This window comes from Thunnus thynnus, chromosome 3 (assembly GCF_963924715.1).
Source record: "Thunnus thynnus chromosome 3, fThuThy2.1, whole genome shotgun sequence".
NCBI classification, from domain to species: domain Eukaryota; kingdom Metazoa; phylum Chordata; class Actinopteri; order Scombriformes; family Scombridae; genus Thunnus; species Thunnus thynnus.
The window spans coordinates 7,421,074-7,440,739 of record NC_089519.1 but is presented as its reverse complement, the minus strand read 5'-3'; the positions used below and the strand labels follow the sequence as shown (position 1 = coordinate 7,440,739).

The 19,666-nt window shown below is 40.1% G+C and overlaps 2 protein-coding genes across 6 annotated transcripts; both read left to right on the top strand.

Moving 5' to 3' along the window:
- Window positions 1-1,432: 1,432 nt before the first annotated feature.
- Window positions 1,433-11,448, top strand: zfyve27 (zinc finger, FYVE domain containing 27). Of its 4 annotated transcripts, none has more exons than XM_067583162.1 (13): window positions 1,437-1,764; window positions 3,528-3,765; window positions 3,887-3,957; window positions 4,066-4,252; window positions 5,175-5,270; window positions 5,672-5,784; window positions 6,286-6,404; window positions 6,824-6,895; window positions 7,272-7,292; window positions 8,966-9,107; window positions 9,229-9,275; window positions 9,391-9,472; window positions 9,640-11,448. In XM_067583162.1, the coding sequence occupies exons 2-13, from the start codon at window positions 3,530-3,532 to the stop codon at window positions 9,708-9,710; spliced, it is 1,257 nt and encodes a 418-aa protein (XP_067439263.1). In that variant the 5' UTR covers window positions 1,437-1,764; window positions 3,528-3,529; the 3' UTR covers window positions 9,711-11,448. The 4 variants fall into 4 exon arrangements, with proteins under 4 accessions (XP_067439278.1, XP_067439263.1, XP_067439253.1 ...); XM_067583152.1 differs by having other exon boundaries at window positions 1,438-1,774; XM_067583171.1 differs by lacking the exon at window positions 7,272-7,292 and having other exon boundaries at window positions 1,439-1,774.
- A 1,868-nt stretch (window positions 11,449-13,316) lies between these two features.
- On the top strand, window positions 13,317-19,444 carry golga7ba (golgin A7 family, member Ba). 2 transcript variants are annotated; one of them, XR_010925940.1, is made up of 6 exons: window positions 13,317-13,443; window positions 14,446-14,571; window positions 17,144-17,296; window positions 17,974-18,075; window positions 18,195-18,428; window positions 18,641-19,444. XR_010925940.1 is itself a non-coding variant. In XM_067583136.1 (5 exons), the coding sequence occupies exons 1-5, from the start codon at window positions 13,396-13,398 to the stop codon at window positions 18,276-18,278; spliced, it is 513 nt and encodes a 170-aa protein (XP_067439237.1). In that variant the 5' UTR covers window positions 13,317-13,395; the 3' UTR covers window positions 18,279-19,444. The 2 variants fall into 2 exon arrangements, 1 of the variants encoding a protein (XP_067439237.1); XM_067583136.1 differs by having other exon boundaries at window positions 18,195-19,444.
- Window positions 19,445-19,666: the final 222 nt, after the last annotated feature.

The window sequence follows — 19,666 nt, the reverse complement described above, 5'->3', positions numbered from 1 at the left end:
ACTACAATCTTGACATTAGAAAAAGAGAAATGAAGGTCTTGAAAAAAGTATTGTCAGATATAGCTGGAGGAACTTGGTGCTCAGACAGTGGATTCAAATATAAAACATGTTCAATACCAAACCAGAAATATTTGGGTGTGGAATTACAACTCCCAGTATGTTGCAGCCAAGATTCAGACTGCTTGAGTTGTGATGTAGTTGTAGTTACATGATATTACTGTCAGTCACAAACAGCGGTTTCTGAAAGCTGCAGTCAGTAGTTGTTGTTGACATCTTTTTCTCTGCTGCCCTTCTCTACACAGGGTGATTTCTGTATTGTTTATTCCTGACCTTAGGTCAACTTTCTCCCATTCACACAATAATCACTAAGATATTCTGTATAGACTTTAGGGAGCAAAACAGATAAGTTACTTTTAGCCAGAATATGCAGTAGATTTACTATAACTCTTTTTTGTTTTGCAGGTAACTGTCCATTCCCTCCTGTTTCACTCTGTCTTGCTCTTTCTCTCATAGGCATCAGTAGTATCACACATCACATGTTCTCATATGTCCTCAAAGAGCTTGTTGCTGCTGCTGTGTGGAGGAGTTATAAATGATTAGGTACTTATGAACCTGCTGCAGCTGCTAAACTGTTTCATTAAGGCTTAATGGAATCACTCTAGTGTCCCAGGAGATAGTCACGTCCCATCACACCCTGCCCGTTTGTTGACTCAGTAGTTTGATTGGATGTATTAATAAGGAAAAAGAGGGGCAGTTTATGTGTGTGTGTGTTTATATGGCTATATTTCCCACTGAAGTGAATATCTGTGTTTCAGGACCAGTGAACTTCTCAATGCAACACAGAACATTAAAAGTTCAATTCAATTTATTATATAGGTTTGAAGAAATAATTGCATTGCTACACAGAGATCAGATTCATAGTTTTGCCTATTTTGACACACTGATACTTCTGTTTGCTCTCCTCCATCCTCATTCATATTTTTTCTATATTCCCTGTATGAGCTGTCATCTCTGTTCCCTCTCTCTTATTGACTCCCCACCCGCCCTGCAGCAGTGAAAACAAAGCTCCAAATTGCAGTTGCTGACACAAATGCCATCAAATGTGCACACAAAATAAGGCCAATTTAACTTTTGCCATTAGTCATTTCTACTCAGTAATGAGACTCTATCAGTAAGGAGAGGACGTGCAACTTTTACTGGTTGAAATTTTTTAAACCAGTACTGTTTGTGAGACAACAATCATGAAGGAACACAGGAAATGTTGCTGTGTGGGGAATGTTTGGCTATACCTCAGTAATAGCCCAAAATAATCCAACCCTCAAACAAGCCCTCATAGTGTTGTTTCTTTTTTTTTTTTTTTTTAAGAAAATCCACATCAATTCATTTCATCATCCAAAGATCATACCACTCTGTGATCGACTACATCGGACATATGCTCCTTCTTCTGCTATCAATTAGTTGGCCTGAATTGGACGAGGAAGTGCTAACAGCTAGCTGGGACCGAGCAGCCGTCAACAGTCAAAATAGCTGCTTTTATCCGGCGGTTTTCGCAGCAGACAGCGCGGCACTTTTGTAAAAGTACTTCTTTTATACACATTAATGCTCATGGAGGAGTCCGGGCTGCTGTCATGTTGACCGGGCCGTTGAATGTGGAGGCTCTTCCTTCCTGCAGGCGGATGATGTCGGCTAGTTTCGCCTGAGCTTCCCTCTCTGCTGCTGCTGCTGCTGCTGCTGCTGCTTCTCTAGTTGGCTGTTGTCGAAAACGTAGGTCGGGGTAAGTTATCTCCCAGATCATATTAACTGGGCTGAAGTAACGATAAGATATTTATAGTGTCCGTCTGTCAGCATGCATTAACTTTCCTGTCTGACAGCATCTCACAGGCCACAACACTGAGGCCCTGATTTGAGGATGTTGCTTATTGTAGCGAATCAGGTGCTCTTCAGGACACAATAAATGGTCTAAATTCGTGTGTTACAGCAAAACCACTCATGTAGCTGAGTGATAGGTTAAGATTACTTGTATAGTAAGAAAGTAGCTCTTTGGAAGATTAGTTTACATCAGTGATCATAGCAGGAGTATGCACATAAGTGGGAGAAAGTTTTGTTCACAATCATATGTGCACATTCCTAAATATATATATATACTATTAAATAGTATATATATATACTGATATCTGATATCTGATATCTGATATCTGATATCGATCCAATACTGACTCAAATAGCTGGATCTGGTATTGGATACTATTATTTTAATAAATAACTATTCAGTAAATTTATATCTATGTATTTATTTATTACATTGTGTTTTATTAAGTTATTACAGCAATCTTTAAGTCAAGTCTGATGTTGCCTTACACATAAAAGAATGATCCCAGTCTCTTCCACACAGTGAGGCATAAAGCTTATTAATTAAACACTGGTATCAAATCGGTACTCAGTATTTGCAGATACCCAAAGCCTGGGTGTCGGCATTGATAAACTCAGATCAGTGCATCCCTACTCTTAAACTTTAATTTCCACTTCTCCCAACTTTTAAGTCTCAGTTAACTATTTTTTGAGATAGTAAATGTTCAGACAAACTTAAACCAACTACACCCTCTAATAATCTTGTGCAGCTGCAACAATTAGTCAATAAATTGATTTATTGATTGACAGAAAATGAATCGCAAACTATTTTGACAATCGGTGAATCATTCTGAGTCATTTTTTAAAAGAAAAAAATGCCAGAATTCTCTGTTTCCAGATTCTTCAGTTTCTGGTTTCTTTATTCTTCTATGATAGTTAACAGAATATCTTTGGTTTCTGAACTGTTTACTGGGACAAAACAAGACATTTTAAGTTGCATCTTGGACATTTTATGGACAAAGCAACTAATCAATTAATTGAGAAAGAAATCAATAGATGAATCTATAATGAAAATTATCTTTAGTTGCAGCTCTAAAATCTTTCCTTTACTATTATTATTGCTACAATACTACAGTACTTAATCAAATACTTGGCTGCAACTTTAATTACCAGGAACACACTCAAAAATGTCTGAATTTACAGTACCAAGAATAGTTTTCATTAGATGCAGTGCACCCTTGAAAAGGCTGTATTACTGACCTGAATCTATGGCTCTTTGTGCCACATAAACAAAATGTGTATCAACAGCTTCATACACACTTCAAACACAGACTTAACACACATTAATAAGACACATGTAATAAACACACATTTCACTCAGCTTGTCCCGCCTGAATCCAGATGAAAAATGTGTCACACGGTTTCTGCTGAGACTTAAAAGTTGGGAAAAGTGGAAATTAAAGTTTACCACATCAACTCCATGACCTGTTGCTGTTTATTTATCAGATGATAGAGATTAAACATCATACCCGCAGCTTTATATGCTGCTTGTAACTCCATGTAAGCAGGTTTTATAGGCGGGGTCCAGAGCATATTTATTTAGGGGGCTGTGACATTAAGCCAGGAATCTTTTTGCCCTTTCACTGTCAGGATTGTTTTCTTTTCCTCACGCTGTACAGGAATGATGATGCACAGTGCAGCAGCATCCCAGGACCCCTCGCAGGGTGCAGGGGAACGGGGGGAGCTGGTACACTCGTTATCCAAAGAGACTCCTGGGTCCCCTGACGCCTCTGAGTTGGGGAGCCCGAGGTCTACCCCCAACTTTGACCTACTCAACATGGTTGTGTCTTATAAGAGAATGGCACTGTTCCTAGAACCAGTTGCAGATGTGGTGGAGCTGGCACGCTTCCTGCTCGGGTGTGTATGTGTGTTTATTTGTGGCCTGCCTGACAATCAGTTGATGTAATTGCTTTTGGCCTGGATAGCAGGAAGCCATATTTATATTGCAGTTTTCCATGTTGATTTTTTTATCCCTCAGGTGGAAGATGCCCGTGTGCTCTCTGCTTGTCTGTATATTCCTCAATGTCTTCTTCTGCACTGTTAATGAAGGTAAGATGAGGCATTAGGCATTAATATTTATCCATCTTTAGTGTGGTGTTTAAAAAGACACTTGAATAATTTATCTACTCACTGTTCTGTCTACCTCTCTGGTATCAGTGGGTTGGTTCTCAGTGGGTGTGGTGGCAGTGACAGTGCCTGCTGCCCTGGGTTACCTGCAGGACAGGTGCGTGGGCAGATCCTCGGAAGCGGAGCTCCAGAAGAGGCGCTATCATGCTGTACATCGCAGAGACCTGCAGACAGTGCACCTCACTAAACAGGAGGCTATGCTGGAAGTCAAAGACCTGTAAGACAGATGCTGCAGGGGATTGGGTTATGTTCTGTATTGAATGGTTTGGCAATGAGAGCATGTTTACGCATGTGTGCAACTGACTTTGGGTATTTAATCCAGATCTGGATCTCAATTTGTTTGCAAAAAATTGTGGAGTAGATGCCACTCCACTTTGCATTATGTGCTGCTCACCTCTGTGTCGCAGTCACTTTTGTAAAGATTTGTTTAGGGCTGCAACTAATGACTATTTTCATTATCGCTTAATCTATCAATTGATATTGTTTTGTCTATAAAATGCCAAAAAGTAGCAAAAATGCCTGTTATGATGTCTTAGAGCCAAAGGTCAAGTTTTGTCTGATCAACAGTTCAAAATCCAAAGATTCACCACATTTTTTCACTATTTTTCATCAAAAATGGATACTCTCGAGGCCTTACAAACTTGTTCAATTCATTTCATACCTCGTAAAACATGTTTTCCTTTTATCCTGCATTGTTTATATCTACTTTCAGTCTTACTTTTATGGCCACATTGATACCGTGTACAGCACATTACAAACTTGTATGGGGTCGATCATCAAAACCAACAACTACAGCTCTGCTAGTGGTCACAGACTGTACCATTATAGCCATTACCATCATTAACCTTGGATGTGAGTGCTGAGAAATGACGATAAAGAAGGTCTTAATCTCAATATTAATCTTATAATAATGATTTATAAATTAAAGATTTAATAGAAAAAGTAATTCATAGACTGACAATGAAAATATTCATCAGTTGCCCTCTTTGGAACAAGTTTACACACTGTGCCTTGTACTCATGTGTCCTACATATATGTGACATTTGTACAGGACATTTGTTATTGTGTGGGTGGAAGTGTATCTTTGTTCTTCTGGTGTTTGTGTTTGTGGGTGGGCTCATGTTTTCTGTCTTCACCAGGTTGAAGCACCTGGATGACATGCTGTCCTCTGCCTGTCAGTCAGCTGAAACTCTTTACAAGGTCCTGTACTGGGACAATCACACCAAGTCATCAAGGTCTGCATGTGAACACACACATAAAACACACAGAGATGGCCTTGTGTAGCTGAGGAGTCATTACTCAAGAGCTGCTGTCTTTGGTTATTTGTTTCTGTACTGATGTTGTCAGTAGCCATATTTACATAGATTTACTACAGTAGTACTAACTTGTGGTTACTTTAAACCAAACAGTGTCAAATCCGGTATAAGCATAAACAAATAAAGCCATTGAGTATTCTAGTTTCACTGAAGGGAAACTGATGTTGTAACATAATTTGCGGGGTGACTCTTGTGAACAGCTTATGTGTAATACTGTCTTATTCACACCAAGGTTACTGTGTTAATCACTGTAAGAATGTACTGGCTGATCAGTCACTTACATAGTGGTGTGACCTGACATTTGTTAAATCCCCCTCCAGGTTCTATGGAGGCATTTTAATAGTGTTGAGTCTGCTCTATGTTGCTCCTGTGGGCTGGGTGCTTGCCGGGCTCAACAGCGCCATCTTCCTGTGGAACAGAGACTTCTGCAGAGGTGAGTTCATCCTGTCAAATAACAGCATGGACGTACACTAACAGGTTAACTTAAAGAGACATTTCGCATGTGGGGTCGTACTTATCCATAGTCAGTGTATTACTTGCAGTATATGGTGGTCCGCATCCTCCAGTTTGGAGAAGCAGGCAGGAGTACCGGCACAGAAGCTAAACAAAGTACTGCCGTGGACAGCAACAAAACATATTTTAGCCACCTAAAAGAAAAAGGGCAACCTAAAAATATAGTGTAATAATTAAGTGTATGCTATATTTAGAATATTTTCACCACTTTACCTCACCATCAGACAGCCCTCTCCTTTTGCACTACATTTTCTCAACCATTCTGTATTCCTACGCATGCCGCACACTGTACTACGCTGCAACAGCACTTTCCGACCCGAACAGCTGATCTGATCTACAGCCTCATACAACTACCACTTCAAAAAAAATGTGAACTATCCCTTTAAGAAAGTAAAGTCAAGTGTTATTTCTTTTGTTCCAGTTTTGTTGGACCTTAGGAAGCTGTTTCATGTGGGCCAGGTCCAGGCCTCAGAGGTGACATGTGAAGAACATGAACAGGGCAACATATTGGACAGAACCCCCACACCAACTAGTCTGGAGGTGAGCAGATGGAGGACAGTGTGGAGAAAAGTGCATGTGGGTTTGAACACTGAAGGATTTAGTGGTCGTGGTTTACATTAAAACCAACCATGGCTGTAAGCTTCTTATCCAGTTTAACCCATGCTCTCAATGTATTCACCCAGTACCATAATGCATATCCCTGCATGGATTTGCTCCATCCTGTTGTGACTTTATTCTCAGCCAAAGGCATAGAAAGGGGTCAGATTCATGTGACTTTATGTTTCTGGAGGCCTCATGGTCACAACAAGGCAACAGTGAATTGAAAAATTCACCCATCAAAAATAATATTATGTTCATCTGTGATCAAGGTTAAAGAATATCTGTTGATCACCCTGCAGCAGTCTGAGGTGCTTTTACAACAAGTATTTATGAATTAATGTGTGTGTGTTTTACTGCAGGATCTGTCTCCCGGCAGTGTGGAGGAAGCTGAGGAGGCAGAGCCTGATGATGAATTTAAGGATGCTATCGAGGTAAATACAATCCTAAAACTTTTTACCCAAATCTGGGATCCCTTGCTTTTATTCTTCGGCAACCTTTAACTTCTTCCTCATAATATCAGATCTGATGTTGGAATTATGGACATCCGGGCGTCAGATGTGTTTTGTTAGATAAGTGATAAAAGACACATCAGGGTAAAAAGAATCTTTACAGCAGCCATGTGCTGGTAAATGTAAAAGGAATAGTACAACATCTTGGGTAATATGCTTATTTGCTGTCTTGCAGAGAGTTAGATGGGAAGATCGATACCTCTCTCATATCTCTGCGTTAAATGTGAAAAACCCCTTTCATGCTGACGACATATTTCCTGTTACTTCCTGTTTTCTTTCTGCTTTCCTCTGCACTCAGGAAAATGCAATTTCCCTGCAGGTGAGTGTGTCACCCCACCTCTGTTTAGAAGAGGCTAGTGCACTGCCACTCAGTAATTTTGCTTTTATAAACCCACTTAACACATGAACTGTTTTATTATACAACTATTTCATGTGTTGGAAGCTTGTGTGAGGTTACTTTTGTGGTGTAGCTCCTGCTTTGCTCGTTGAAGCCTGGTTTTGTATGTATGTTCATGTGTAGTCACACTGAATATCAATGCTTGTGGGTAACGTCGTTCTCATGTGTTGTTCTGCTTCTCGAGAAGGAAACGCCTTTGGTTTTAGTGGTGAGTAGATTTCCCGGTAACCCTCCATCAGTCCATCCATCCGTCTGTTCCTGTGTCTGTTCCCTGAGCATGAGTATGCAGTAGTGATAGGTAGTGCTGTATAATTTGCAGGCCCATAATTGTGGCTCCAGTGAAACCATTGCACAAGGACATCTGGTCATTGTTCATCACCATAGATACGTCATATTGTGTCATTGACATCAGCTTTTCCCTCCTCAAACCGATTTAGTGAGATGGACCCACTAATCTTATGTTGTGTGTGTGTGTTTTGATGGAAACCATATTGTAAACATTTAGGTATTTAATTACAGCATATGAAACACAAATTTAACTTGGTGCATAATGACATATACATCATGCTTTAAGTCACGTTTCCTTATGCTAATTGGTGTTTTTTTGCACACCAAAGAGAAACAAGTTGACCTGTTCTCTGAAAGCCTTGTATGTTGAGGGCAGACATTTTTTTTGTTTTTTTTTTGACATTCATCGTTATCCTTTTATTTTGTTGAGACTATTTCCTTCTAATTCATTGCCCTCTAACTCTCTGGTCCTCTTGTATCATCTTATTGCTGTCATGTGAAGTGGTAGTTTTGCCTGTCAGTGAACTCTTAGGCCTAATTAACAGCTTGGATCCCCTGAAAATCTGAAAATTAAATTTGAACGGGGTCTCAACAACGTGTCTGATTATTTTCCATTTATCGACACAGTAAGGTTTATTTTATATAACAAAATAACAATATATATTTCAGTCAAAGCATTTATGTCATTTGAATGCAGTTTGCTCCGCCTCGGCATATGTAAAACGTTCAATACACGATACACAACTGCACTCGTTCTTGTATAGTTACTGGGATCTAGTTGCTGATGTATGGCTACTCTGTTCGGCACCAGGACTCCCCATTGTCACAGGGTATTTTGCACACTGGTAATAAATAACATCACCCAGCTTTAAGTTTCCAGAAAGTGGGAACAGGTCTTTTTAACAAGTCTTATTTGTGCAACATGTAGGTAAGTATAGAGAAGTATTGTTTTCTCAGCTCTATGAGGGGTTTGGTGTCCTCATTTTAAGCAAATAGATCCTGTATAAACATACATCCATTTTTCCATGTACATGCATGTTTGTTCCCTCGATCTATCTCCCTAGTAGTCCAAGTATTTGCCATCATCATGCTTGATTCATTTGCCAAACATCTATCAGTTAAACTGGCTGTAATTGTAATAATAAATTTCATCCAGTTCAGCTGTACTGCTGAGTTCGGCTCAGTATTCTGGCCAGGTTTTCATACTATAAAAGACTTACTCCAATTACTGTAGCTTACAGTGTAGGTAAGTGTCTCATTCAGTCTGCCTTTCTCTTTGTCTCTCCCTCCTCCTCCATCTTCTTTAGGAGGATGATGATGGGCCGCTTGGAGCTCCTGAGTATGACACCATCTCTGAAAATGGTCTCCTGAGTCGCAACGAACCAATACGCAGCAAAGTGTCCAAGCTGACAGAGAAACTGCGTAAACGTTACCCCACCACCAGCACAGGTCAGTCTGCTCTGACACTGTATTTTTTTTCCTCCCTCTTATTATACCTCAGTGATGAAAGAAGAGCGTTTTGTGAACAGATGCTTTTCATAATGTTATGTTTCTTTTTCTGTCTACAAAGGCAACTGTTCTAGCTGCAATGCCGTCTTCTCAGTGCTGAAGAAAAGGGTGAGACTGAAAACTTGTTTAAAGATATATTTAGGCATCGCGTCATCATCATATTTAATTTTGTCTTACTTTTCCATTGGCACAAGCTTCAACACGATGTCTCTTCCTATTTCAGAGGAACTGCAGTAACTGTGGCAACAGCTTTTGTTCCCGATGCTGCTCTTTCAAAGTGCTGAGATCTTGCATGGGAGCAACAGGTGAGAAGGGAGAATGTTCGAATATTTCATGTCGACAGGTGACTGATTGATAAAATTGCATGACAGTTGCATCATGTCAAAGCACAGTCTCCTGTCTCTGTTCCTCTTTCTTATCTGCTCTTTGACTTTTGACTGATCACATTGTCTTATTTCTGTTTCTTCTTCAGCTCCAGAGGCCCAGAGAGAGACTGTGTTTGTTTGTGCTGCCTGTAATTCCTCTCTCATCAAGTTACAATGAGATGGCATGTCAGTCTTGTCTCTCTTGGGAGGTCATCCACCGTTTGCACCTGAGCCCTTCAACAAGTTACTGAAACCCTAACACAAGCCTTGGTTTTCAACTTTGAGCACTCATATCTGTTCAGATACCTCCCATATTGAACACCAAGAACCTTTCTGCCTTTTCCAGTTGCATCCCTCCTTAGCTATTCGTGTTGCCTATAGGACTTCTACTGTAATATGTTAGATATTTCCTGTTTCAGTTCTCAATGAAAAACTGGACCTTATGGATCAATGAGACTTACTACAGAGCACAATGGCTCTAAAATTAAAGGACCTTATTTTTGCCCTTTGCTGAGCAGAAGGAAGTGCAAAGCATGCAGGGTGGAGGCCAGGATTGGGCTGGCGCTGTTGAGTGTAACAGATAAGCTTACAGGATGTCAGTGGTTTTGCTTTTACGTGCTTCGGCTTGCCACAAAGTTGATCAGACTTGAATGCTGATATCTTAAAATGCAGCCCTGTGTAGCAGTTCAACTGTGGGGACTTTTCTGTACGATCAAGAATTGTATAAATTTTGCATATTTTTAGATTGGTGATGAATTTGACGTGAGGATGGCTGTGTACTCCAAACTATTTTGAATTCTCTGTGTTCTGATGAACAAAATCATGGATGTACGACCAAAAGAAGCTTTGTGTTTGGCTTTGATTGCCACAATGTGCGCAGGCTGGCCAGCCAAACTTTTTTTTCACATACTCAACCCCCCAATCCACTTGCAGCTGGTCACCAATGTCAGCTGATTAATTCTGAGTTTGTCCAAGTCTTCAAGGCCAGTGGTTTTGGTTTACTTCTTGTGTTACTAGTTGTCTGCACCCGTTGCAACCTATGTGCTCCTCCTGTTGGCATGCACATTATTTGAGAGACCTCAAGGCTGTAAGTATGCTGGTATTTGCCCACAGAGCCATCTTCAAGAGCATGTTGTGCAAACTCTAAATTTGATTTCAAGTGCGGTTCTGCCAGTGAAATACAGGAATACTCACTGTGACTCGTGAGTGAGGTTTACTTATTTCCCACCAGCTTGAGGAGCTTAGGCACAAAGGGAGCAGACATTACATGCTGTGAGACTATGATAACTCTATGGCAGTAAACTGAAAATGCATGGCCTGCAATGAATCACATTATGTCTGACATGTTGCCAGTGATGGTGTACTGGAGTAAAAATATGGACAAAGCTTCTCGTAATGATCAAATTGGTGCTTCAATTTGGTCGTCATTTTTCGTATGTGGACATGTGAAATGAGCTTTTTGGAGTATAACAGCAGCCTAAAAGTCTCCTTGAGCTACAGGTCCTTGGAACCCATGTTTTACCTCTAACTGGATCAAAGTCAGCCCAACTGGAGTTAAGTCATTTGAATGGGCTGCACAACCAACTTAAACTGTCAGCAGAGCCTCACACTCTTGCAAGCAGGACTTAAAAGAATTGGTGTGGTGGCATTGTAACCCAAGAAGTGGATCCTAGATGCAACGTTTGTTTTAATCATGATTCAGACACAGATGATTGTAATTGTATGCTTTGCTTTTATTGTAATCATATATAAACTGTTACTGTAAATTGTTCTATATCTAATATATTTAATTTAAAACTCCAAAAGTCCAAGTAATTATTTGACCTAATGATTCATTCTGTATATAATGGCCCTTATTTTATGGTTGAAATATGCCAATATTGAAATAAACTCTGTGATGATTTGATTAACTCAAAGTCAAAAGTGGTAAGTATTTTCTTTTTGAGTTGGAGGTGTTCTTAAAGAAGCTGGTGTCTTTGCCTCAGTTGTATGGAGGCCAAGAAAAACGACCATAATAATTTTAATTTAATAAGCAACTGAATACCTAATTGTAAAATTTCATTACTACTGAATGCTTGGGGTTTTGCAATTTCAAAAACTGAAAACGTTTCTGACAGAACGCAAACTGCTTGGACAGAGATCTGATCAGTTCCATTCATACTTGACTTAAACCCAATGTTTAAGTTTGAAACTCATGTTGAATTCTGATGTTTGACCTTCACCGGTCAAACTTAAGCATTTTGAGTTGTTGACTGGAATTTTTTGGATCCAAAAATGACTAATTTAATTTGAACAACTTGAGTGTAATTTCTGAACATTAGATACTTCTGCTACAAGTTTTTGAAATTGCACAACTTGAAATTACCTTGGCTGCTGAAATCCAAACAAATTCAAGTAGATAGTTTTCAAAGTAAAAAATTTCAATGCAATAACAGTTGAAGTATCAATATTAAGTTTTTAGAAATTTCACAATTGCAGTATGTATTAAGTGCTTATAAGAATATCCTTACAGCTGCTCTTTTCAATGTTTTATATAAACAATGGACCAAATGAGTATGTGTAATGTGAGCAGAATCGCTTGTGATGAAGCCATAGCCATGAAGAATTATCAGCCGACTCTGCAGTTCTCTTCAGCTCTGTGGAGCACTTTAGCGTCTTTCAACTTATTGTTAACTTATAATTGTTTGTTGGTTCACCCTCACTGCTCTCATAAGCCTTGTTTTTTGGTAGCAGTTTTTTTTTCAGTGAAAAAGCTCCAATAAACCCACTGTATGCTATCTGCTCAGAAGGAAGTAGACAGATAAAGGCCTCGTTCACAACTGGCATTAAAATGTGTCTTGGGTGATATGATCACAAGTGGACAACTCTAAGTACAGATGTGAATGCACCCAGTTCTGATTGCTCAGGCGACATTCGGAGGTGGTCTGGGCCATGTGTGGCCACATTTTTTTTTAGAAGTGTACAAAAATGTGTCCTGGGTCTTACTGAAAGACTGCCTACTCCAGTGACTCTGCATGAGCAGAAGTATGTACTCATTTGCAAACCGTGTCATATTAAAGTGCGAAACAACAACAGGAAGCCACAACAACAGGCAAAACGGATTCTCTAGCCATATTTTTGAATTTCTGGCAGACTAGACACAGGTGGTGCGTTGCTGCCTCCTGCCAGTTAAAAACAACAACGCATTTGGTGTTTGCAAACGGAAATGATGTACGTGTTTATCTGCATATAGAGCGGGGAAGTGAGATCTGATCACACGTGGTCACTCGAGAGGCATATGGAGACACATTCTAGTGCCTGGTGTGAACTGGTGTACTTAAAGCTGTCCACTTGTGATCAGATCGCCCAAGACACAAGTGAATGCCAGGTGTAAACAGGGCTGAAGGTAGCGTCTAGCTGAAAGGAGCATTTACCAGATAATTCCCTAATGTGTTGGTGGAGAACAAAACCAAGCTAAAAGAGTGAATTTTGAACTTGTATTTGTCAGGTGATCAGAAACACGACTCAACTGAAAGCTATATGTTGCTTCATGTCCACTGGATGGGCAACTGTTGCATGTCAATTTTAGGGGGAAATGTTGTGTTTACAGCTGTTTCCAGTGTCCCACAATATGGCCAAAAACAATGAATACTTTATTTTGCTTCCATACAATAGAAATTGAACATTAAATTGTAAGTTGGTTAAATTAAGAGTCCAAACTCACAAAAAAAAGCCAAATTGGTATGACCTTAACACTGTACTCGTATAAGTCCCGCCCCTTGACCCCGCCCCCCCGCGGCTCACCCTCCGCTCGCCTCCTCCCCGCCCCTCCCCCCTGCACTCCTCCAATCCGTCCCTGTGTCCCACTAAAGCGATTTCAGCGCATGCAGGGACTCGTCCCTACGGCCACGGATGGCAACATGGCGACAGAGGTAAGACTGGCACATTATCTGAGGTTTCCTTTACCAGCATGAACAATAATAATTATCATTTCAGTGAAACCAGCGCGGCTGCAGTTCACATGGTCAATGAGGGCATTGAGACGGCTCACGTTCAAACTGTGCCACACTGAATCAGGACAGACGACTGTGTCCTACATTATCTCGCTAGTTTCGTCCTCCTGTGAGCATTTTTTTAAAGAGAGGACCTCATTAACGGGAATTTTGAAAGTCAGCTGACCTTAATGGAAACAGAAATGGGGCAGAATCAGTGGATCCTCGCCTCGATGTTAAGCTGTTTTGGTGAAAGCAGATCTGTTTTTGTGTGTTGAGACGCCCCGTTAATCCGGTGACAGGCCACTGTGTTGACCAGTGACCACACACACACACACACACACACACACCGACAAACCCCGTTCAGCACCATGGACAGAAGCCACGCCGCCCTAAACCTTCCTCACTGCTTTTCCAGTATCTCTCTCTCTCTCTCTCTCTCGCTGTCAGTTTGATAGAATGCAAAAATGATAATGATTCATTGGGGGGAACAAACCAACACTCACATTTAGGATAATCCAAATTCACTGCAAAAATATTTGAGATTTAAAGAGTTGCAAGATTTGGCTCTTTATCAGTCTGTTTCATCGTGTTCCGCCTGATCGATCTGTTGTGAGCTGTAGTGAAATGTTGCCCCACTCCTGCAAGGTTTACCTCCCTGTAACACCAGAGAGAGAGAAAGAGAGAGAGAGAATGAAAGTGTGTGAGGAAAAGATAGTATGTCCAAAAGCTGGGCTTTGCTCCAACAGCAAACAGGGCAGAAATGAGTGCAGACACCGAGCCATAAAGTGATGGATCACATTCTCCTCCATCATCCTTTACTTCCACAGACCAAAACATCAGCCACTGTTTGCACACATTATAACTGAGTAGGCTTAACTCTGGGGACTCATTAAAGAGACACTGTATCAAACCTTGTTTTATTTGTCTCCTCCTCCTTAGTTCCACAACCTGCAGGAGTTGAGGCACAGTGCATCTCTGGCCAACAAAGTCTTCATCCAGAGAGACTATAGCGAGGGAACCACCTGCAAGTTCCAGACCAAGTTCCCCTCTGAGCTGGAGAGCAGGGTGAGGAGTCAAAAAGCAGTGCTGTGCTGTGTTTGCTTATTGTGTTGCCCTTTTATCCTTGACAAGTTCCAAGTGAACCACACCTGCATCTGGATGTATATTTGTAGCTATCATAGTGCTTGGTATGAGGTGATGCCAGTGTGGCGTGCATGTGTAGGTAGATATTTACTAATTAAAACATTAATAGTAGGCATGTCTCTTAAAAAGGTTTCACATGTCTTCATGTTGGAAGGGATAATACCGGCTAAATTCAAAACACTGATTGCTATGCTGTAATTAATGAGTAGAATACAAACAAATTGTTTTCTTAACCCTGCTTTACATGGATATCTTAGCACTGTACAGGAAAGCTTTGTTTCCTTTAGAGAGATATTAACAGTGGTTACAGATGTGCAATGTTGAAGGAGAGGTGACTATACAAAGCAAAAACAGTGTTAGTTTAATTAATGACATCATTAACAGAAATGAAGTGATGTTGTTGTTTACAGTTGCATTTTGGGAACTAAACCTGTAACCAAAACAATGAAAACTGTTCTACTCACCAGGTGACTTTAAAGCTCCCCTCCGACATGTACTAAGACATGTAACAATACTCTGCAATAATTTGTGGCTAATATGGTTTTCCCACAAAAATGTATAATTACCACTTTAAAATGTTTAAAATGACATCTCCTCCATAGATATAAAACTCTAGATGCGACCTGACATAGTGACTTGACATTCTGGGATGGAGCCATATGGTAGCCATCTTACCTGGGTCCAGTTTTAAACTTGCTGTGTTTGGAACCTATGTTGAAAGAGGCTTATGTTCTATTTATAATCCTTGTATTTTTCTACCAACACATACTGTTTTTTTATTCAAAGTAATGAGCATAAGAGAACTGTGCCTGTCTAGACTGAACTAAAAAAACAAAGATTCTGGTAGGAGTTTGATTATTAAAGCTCCAGGAGAACAAATCATGCTTTCAATCATGACGATAATCTTGCAGACAATGATTTTATTTTTTCAATGTTGCCTGAACTTAATATGTAAGAACTTTCTTTGGCATTCTGAATGGCTAATATACTACATTAAGGAATACCTTTTATGTGGAAATCCTAAATAGATTGACTATTATGGCCTATATTTGCAGGCAGTTACAATCAGAAACACAAGAGGGAAACACACCTACTCTAGTATATTAATATATTTATTAATGTCATAAATTGTACATAAGGCAAGATAAATCTCTCTCTCTCTCTTTCTCTCTCTCTCACACACACACACACACACCCAAGTTTGCACAGCTATCCTTGTTAGGACATTGCATTGACTCCATTCATTTTGTACAGCCTAACCTTAACCCTAACCAGGACCTCAGAAATGACGTTTTGCCGCATTAGGACCGGGCTTTGCTCCCCATGACAACTATTGGTCCCAATAAAGTCAATGTTTATACCAGAGACGGTCCCAAGGATAGAAAAATGCATACATACACACACACACACACTAACTCACTGGCAAATACTCATTAACACTGCTAATATCCTAAAGTACATGGAAAAAAATTCATAGATAAATTCAGGAAATAAATAAATGCACTTCTCCTTGTCGTTACCATGTTGTATGTTTACTTAACATTTGATCAGCATGGAATCAGCTGCTTAGCGGTCAAATGTTAGAGTAATATTAATAACTTTGTTATAACGTTACTAAACGTTACCTTTGAGCTCTAAGTTAGTGTAGCTAACATTAAAACAATGTTCGCTGGTTATAACTTATCTGTTTAGCTAACAGATCAATGCTGTTGAGAGCTCGCAATCAGCAGTAACTTTGACTTAGAACTCAGCCAGTCTGTCACTTGGTAGCTAACAGAGAGGTTACCTAGTTCACTAACTGCTTTAGTTGGCCAATATGTAGAAAATAAGTATCTCATCTACTATATACTGATGTGTGGAAAGTGATGCCAGTATCCCTGGTCTCTTTGGTCCTTTTAGTAAAGCAATAGGTGCTGCATAGCTGACATCCATAGTTGCTGCCCGCTGGTGGCGATTGTGAACAGTACCTAGATTAAGATGGCAGATGGTTATCCCATGAGGTATGACGTAACGTCCCATCTAGTGTTTTATATCTATGATTTCCTCCGTCTCTCTCATTAAAAATCCCAGAATCTTAAAAATATGCAAATATTGTTTGTTTAAAAAAGTTTAACAGCTGGACACAAGATGTCTCCTACGTCACTGTAAAGTCCATTCTCAGTGTTTGTGCACTGGAGGCTTCAAGTTTCACACTTGTGTAAGTTACATATTGGACCACGATTGGGTCCAAACTCATTGTGATGTCATAAATCCTGCTCATAGACCCGCCCCAAAAAATCTGATTTTCAGTGAGCTCAGAGAAACTTTCCACTTTCAGCAGATGAATGTAAAAACAAACTCTGCACAGTGAAGCTCAAACATCCAACTGCAGCAACAAGGTTTTTGAGTGGAGGGAGACTTTAAAGATGAAGAATAAGTTAGTTTAAATTTTGGTTTACATCTTGAAAACTAATATTTTCTGTTACTACCCGTGATTCTGTCCATGTGTCTCCAGATTGAGCGGACACTGTTTGAGGACACTGTGAAGACACTGAATAACTACTACGCAGAGGCAGAAAAGATTGGAGGCCAGTCCTATCTGGAGGGTTGTCTGGCCTGTGCTACAGCATATCTTATCTTCCTCTGCATGGAGACACGCTATGAGAAGGTCAGACTGGCGATCTACGACCTCATGCATTTTAATGATAAAGTGTGGGGATTAAGTTTCAAGGCCTTTCTAAAACAATAGTCAGGTGCCCAAATCAACAATGACTCATGTTTTTCTTGCCGTAATCATTCCCCCTGTTCATACTGGACATTAAGAAATCCCTTCATAACGCTCTTCTGTGCAAAAAAAATATTTAAAAGTTTATTTGAAGCCAATATGAGGTGTCAGCTGTCCAAATTAGTCAAATGAAGTCAATATCTTTAAAAGTTATTGTCTTTTTAGTGCTAAATTCCTTCTTTTTGTTACAATCCTTCCACTGCAGCTGAACCGGAAAACACTGTCCGTCAAGACACAAAGAGGGAATTTTTCTAAAAAGACTGTGACTATGGAAGATATCAACTTTATTTGACTAACTCAGACACTCTGAAGCCTCATATTATCTTTGAACAACTTTTGAATACAGTTTTGCTTAAACATTATAAGCGCATTTAGAGGAGATCTTCTAATAGCCAGTATGAACAGGAGGGATGATTATAGCGAGCAAAAATCTGTTTCAATATTCATATGGGCACCTGACTGTTGATTTAAGACTGAGTTGAAAAATTGTGAACCTGTCCTTTAACATGCCTTTGATTCCGTACCGTTTCTCTCTCTCTTTTTCTCCATCCGTGTGTCAGGTATTGAAGAAGATAGCCAAGTACATTCAAGAGCAGAATGAGAAGATCTATGCTCCCAGAGGTCTGCTCATCACAGATCCCATAGAGAGGGGAATGCGTGTCGTATCCTTACTCAGTGTTTGCAGTTGCAAGTAAACAAAAAACATTCACATTTATCTTTTTCTATTCAATTTAACCATTACTCCATGGAAAAAATCTTGGTCCCTAACTACTTTCACCAGATAGAGATTTCCATCTATGAAGACCGGGGCTCCAGTGGCTCCAGCTCAGGCAGCAGCTCTGTGTCCGGCAGCACCGCTCGATGACTGGGTGCCTCCTAAAAACCATGTCCCCCTGATCACTGACAACCCCAGAGGAGAACTTAGGACAGCGATACCACTCCTGTCCCAACACTTAGCGCCATACATCCCTAAGCTACGCTCACACAAAGGATTCACTATCTTTACCTAAGAAAGGCATGTTGCTCCTGACCTGCCATCACTTACTTAAGTTGTTTAAGCTTTTTCTTCACAGTGAGTGCTTAAAACATGCACTGCAACAGTAGTTAGTGTGCTTGCACTGATACAGTAATGTAGGATGGAAAGTCTAAGAGAAAAGAAAAAAAATCATCTTGCTAGTAATACTTTGTGTGATCGTACCATTACTTTGCCTCCTGTCCTCTTTGAAGTTCCCACAGCTATGTGTCATCTGGTGGGTGAGAAAAGGATGGAAGGAAGTGAGAGGAAGTGTTGAAATATGAGTGAACACCACAAGCCTCATACCTCAGCCACCACAGTTGCACCACGTGGTCCAGATCAGCCAACGCTGCAAACCAACCACAAAACTGGACTTAACGCTTCACCATGTATCTGTAGCTCTGGTTTTCCAGATTTTAGGAAATGTAAGAAGGATGTACCAATTATTTGAGCAGGGCATCACAAGGCTTCACCCACCCAGAGCCCAGATATATTGTACATAAACCTTCTTCCTCCTTCACCTCTGCTGTAAATCATGCTGTCTGGTAGACGCTGAATGTCGTTCAGCCATGTATATAATGTAGCAGATCTTCCACATTGCTCACGTGAAGCCTGCATTTTATTCGATATACACGAACTCGGACACATGCACAAGTCTTAGTACTAACCTCTTGGTTTCACTGAGCGAGACCAACTCTTCCTAAATTTGGATGATTATGCAAAGACATACGGTGCATTGAATGCATCAGTAAGTAGAAAAAGGATGGGTTAAAAAAAAAAAAAAAAAAGTCTTCCTGAATCATACCTGTTGTGTTTTGAAATACATCAACCCTTCCTTGATTTCTGAACGAACTTCCAAAGAACAATTACTGCCGAAAAACTGGCTTACAAATGTGAATGTGTCTTTTCCTTTGGTGACATTTTGTGCAAGAACAAACTTTCGTACTGCTGGTTGTTTGATACACATAGCAACAAGGTGTATATGACTGGTGTCAAATAAATACTGTTTCATCACAGCTACACAGAATTTATCTTTCTTTGTTGTATTGTAAATCTATATAATAGATGTTTCTTATGGCATATGATTTGACCTGTCACTGCAGGAAAAGCTAATGGTCACTCACCACTCTTTAACCAAAAGTCTTTGATAAACCCACTGCATGCTCTCTGCTCTGCACCAAGCGGCTGACAAACAGCCAGATATTTCCCTCAGGAATTGGTGGAGAACAAAACCGATT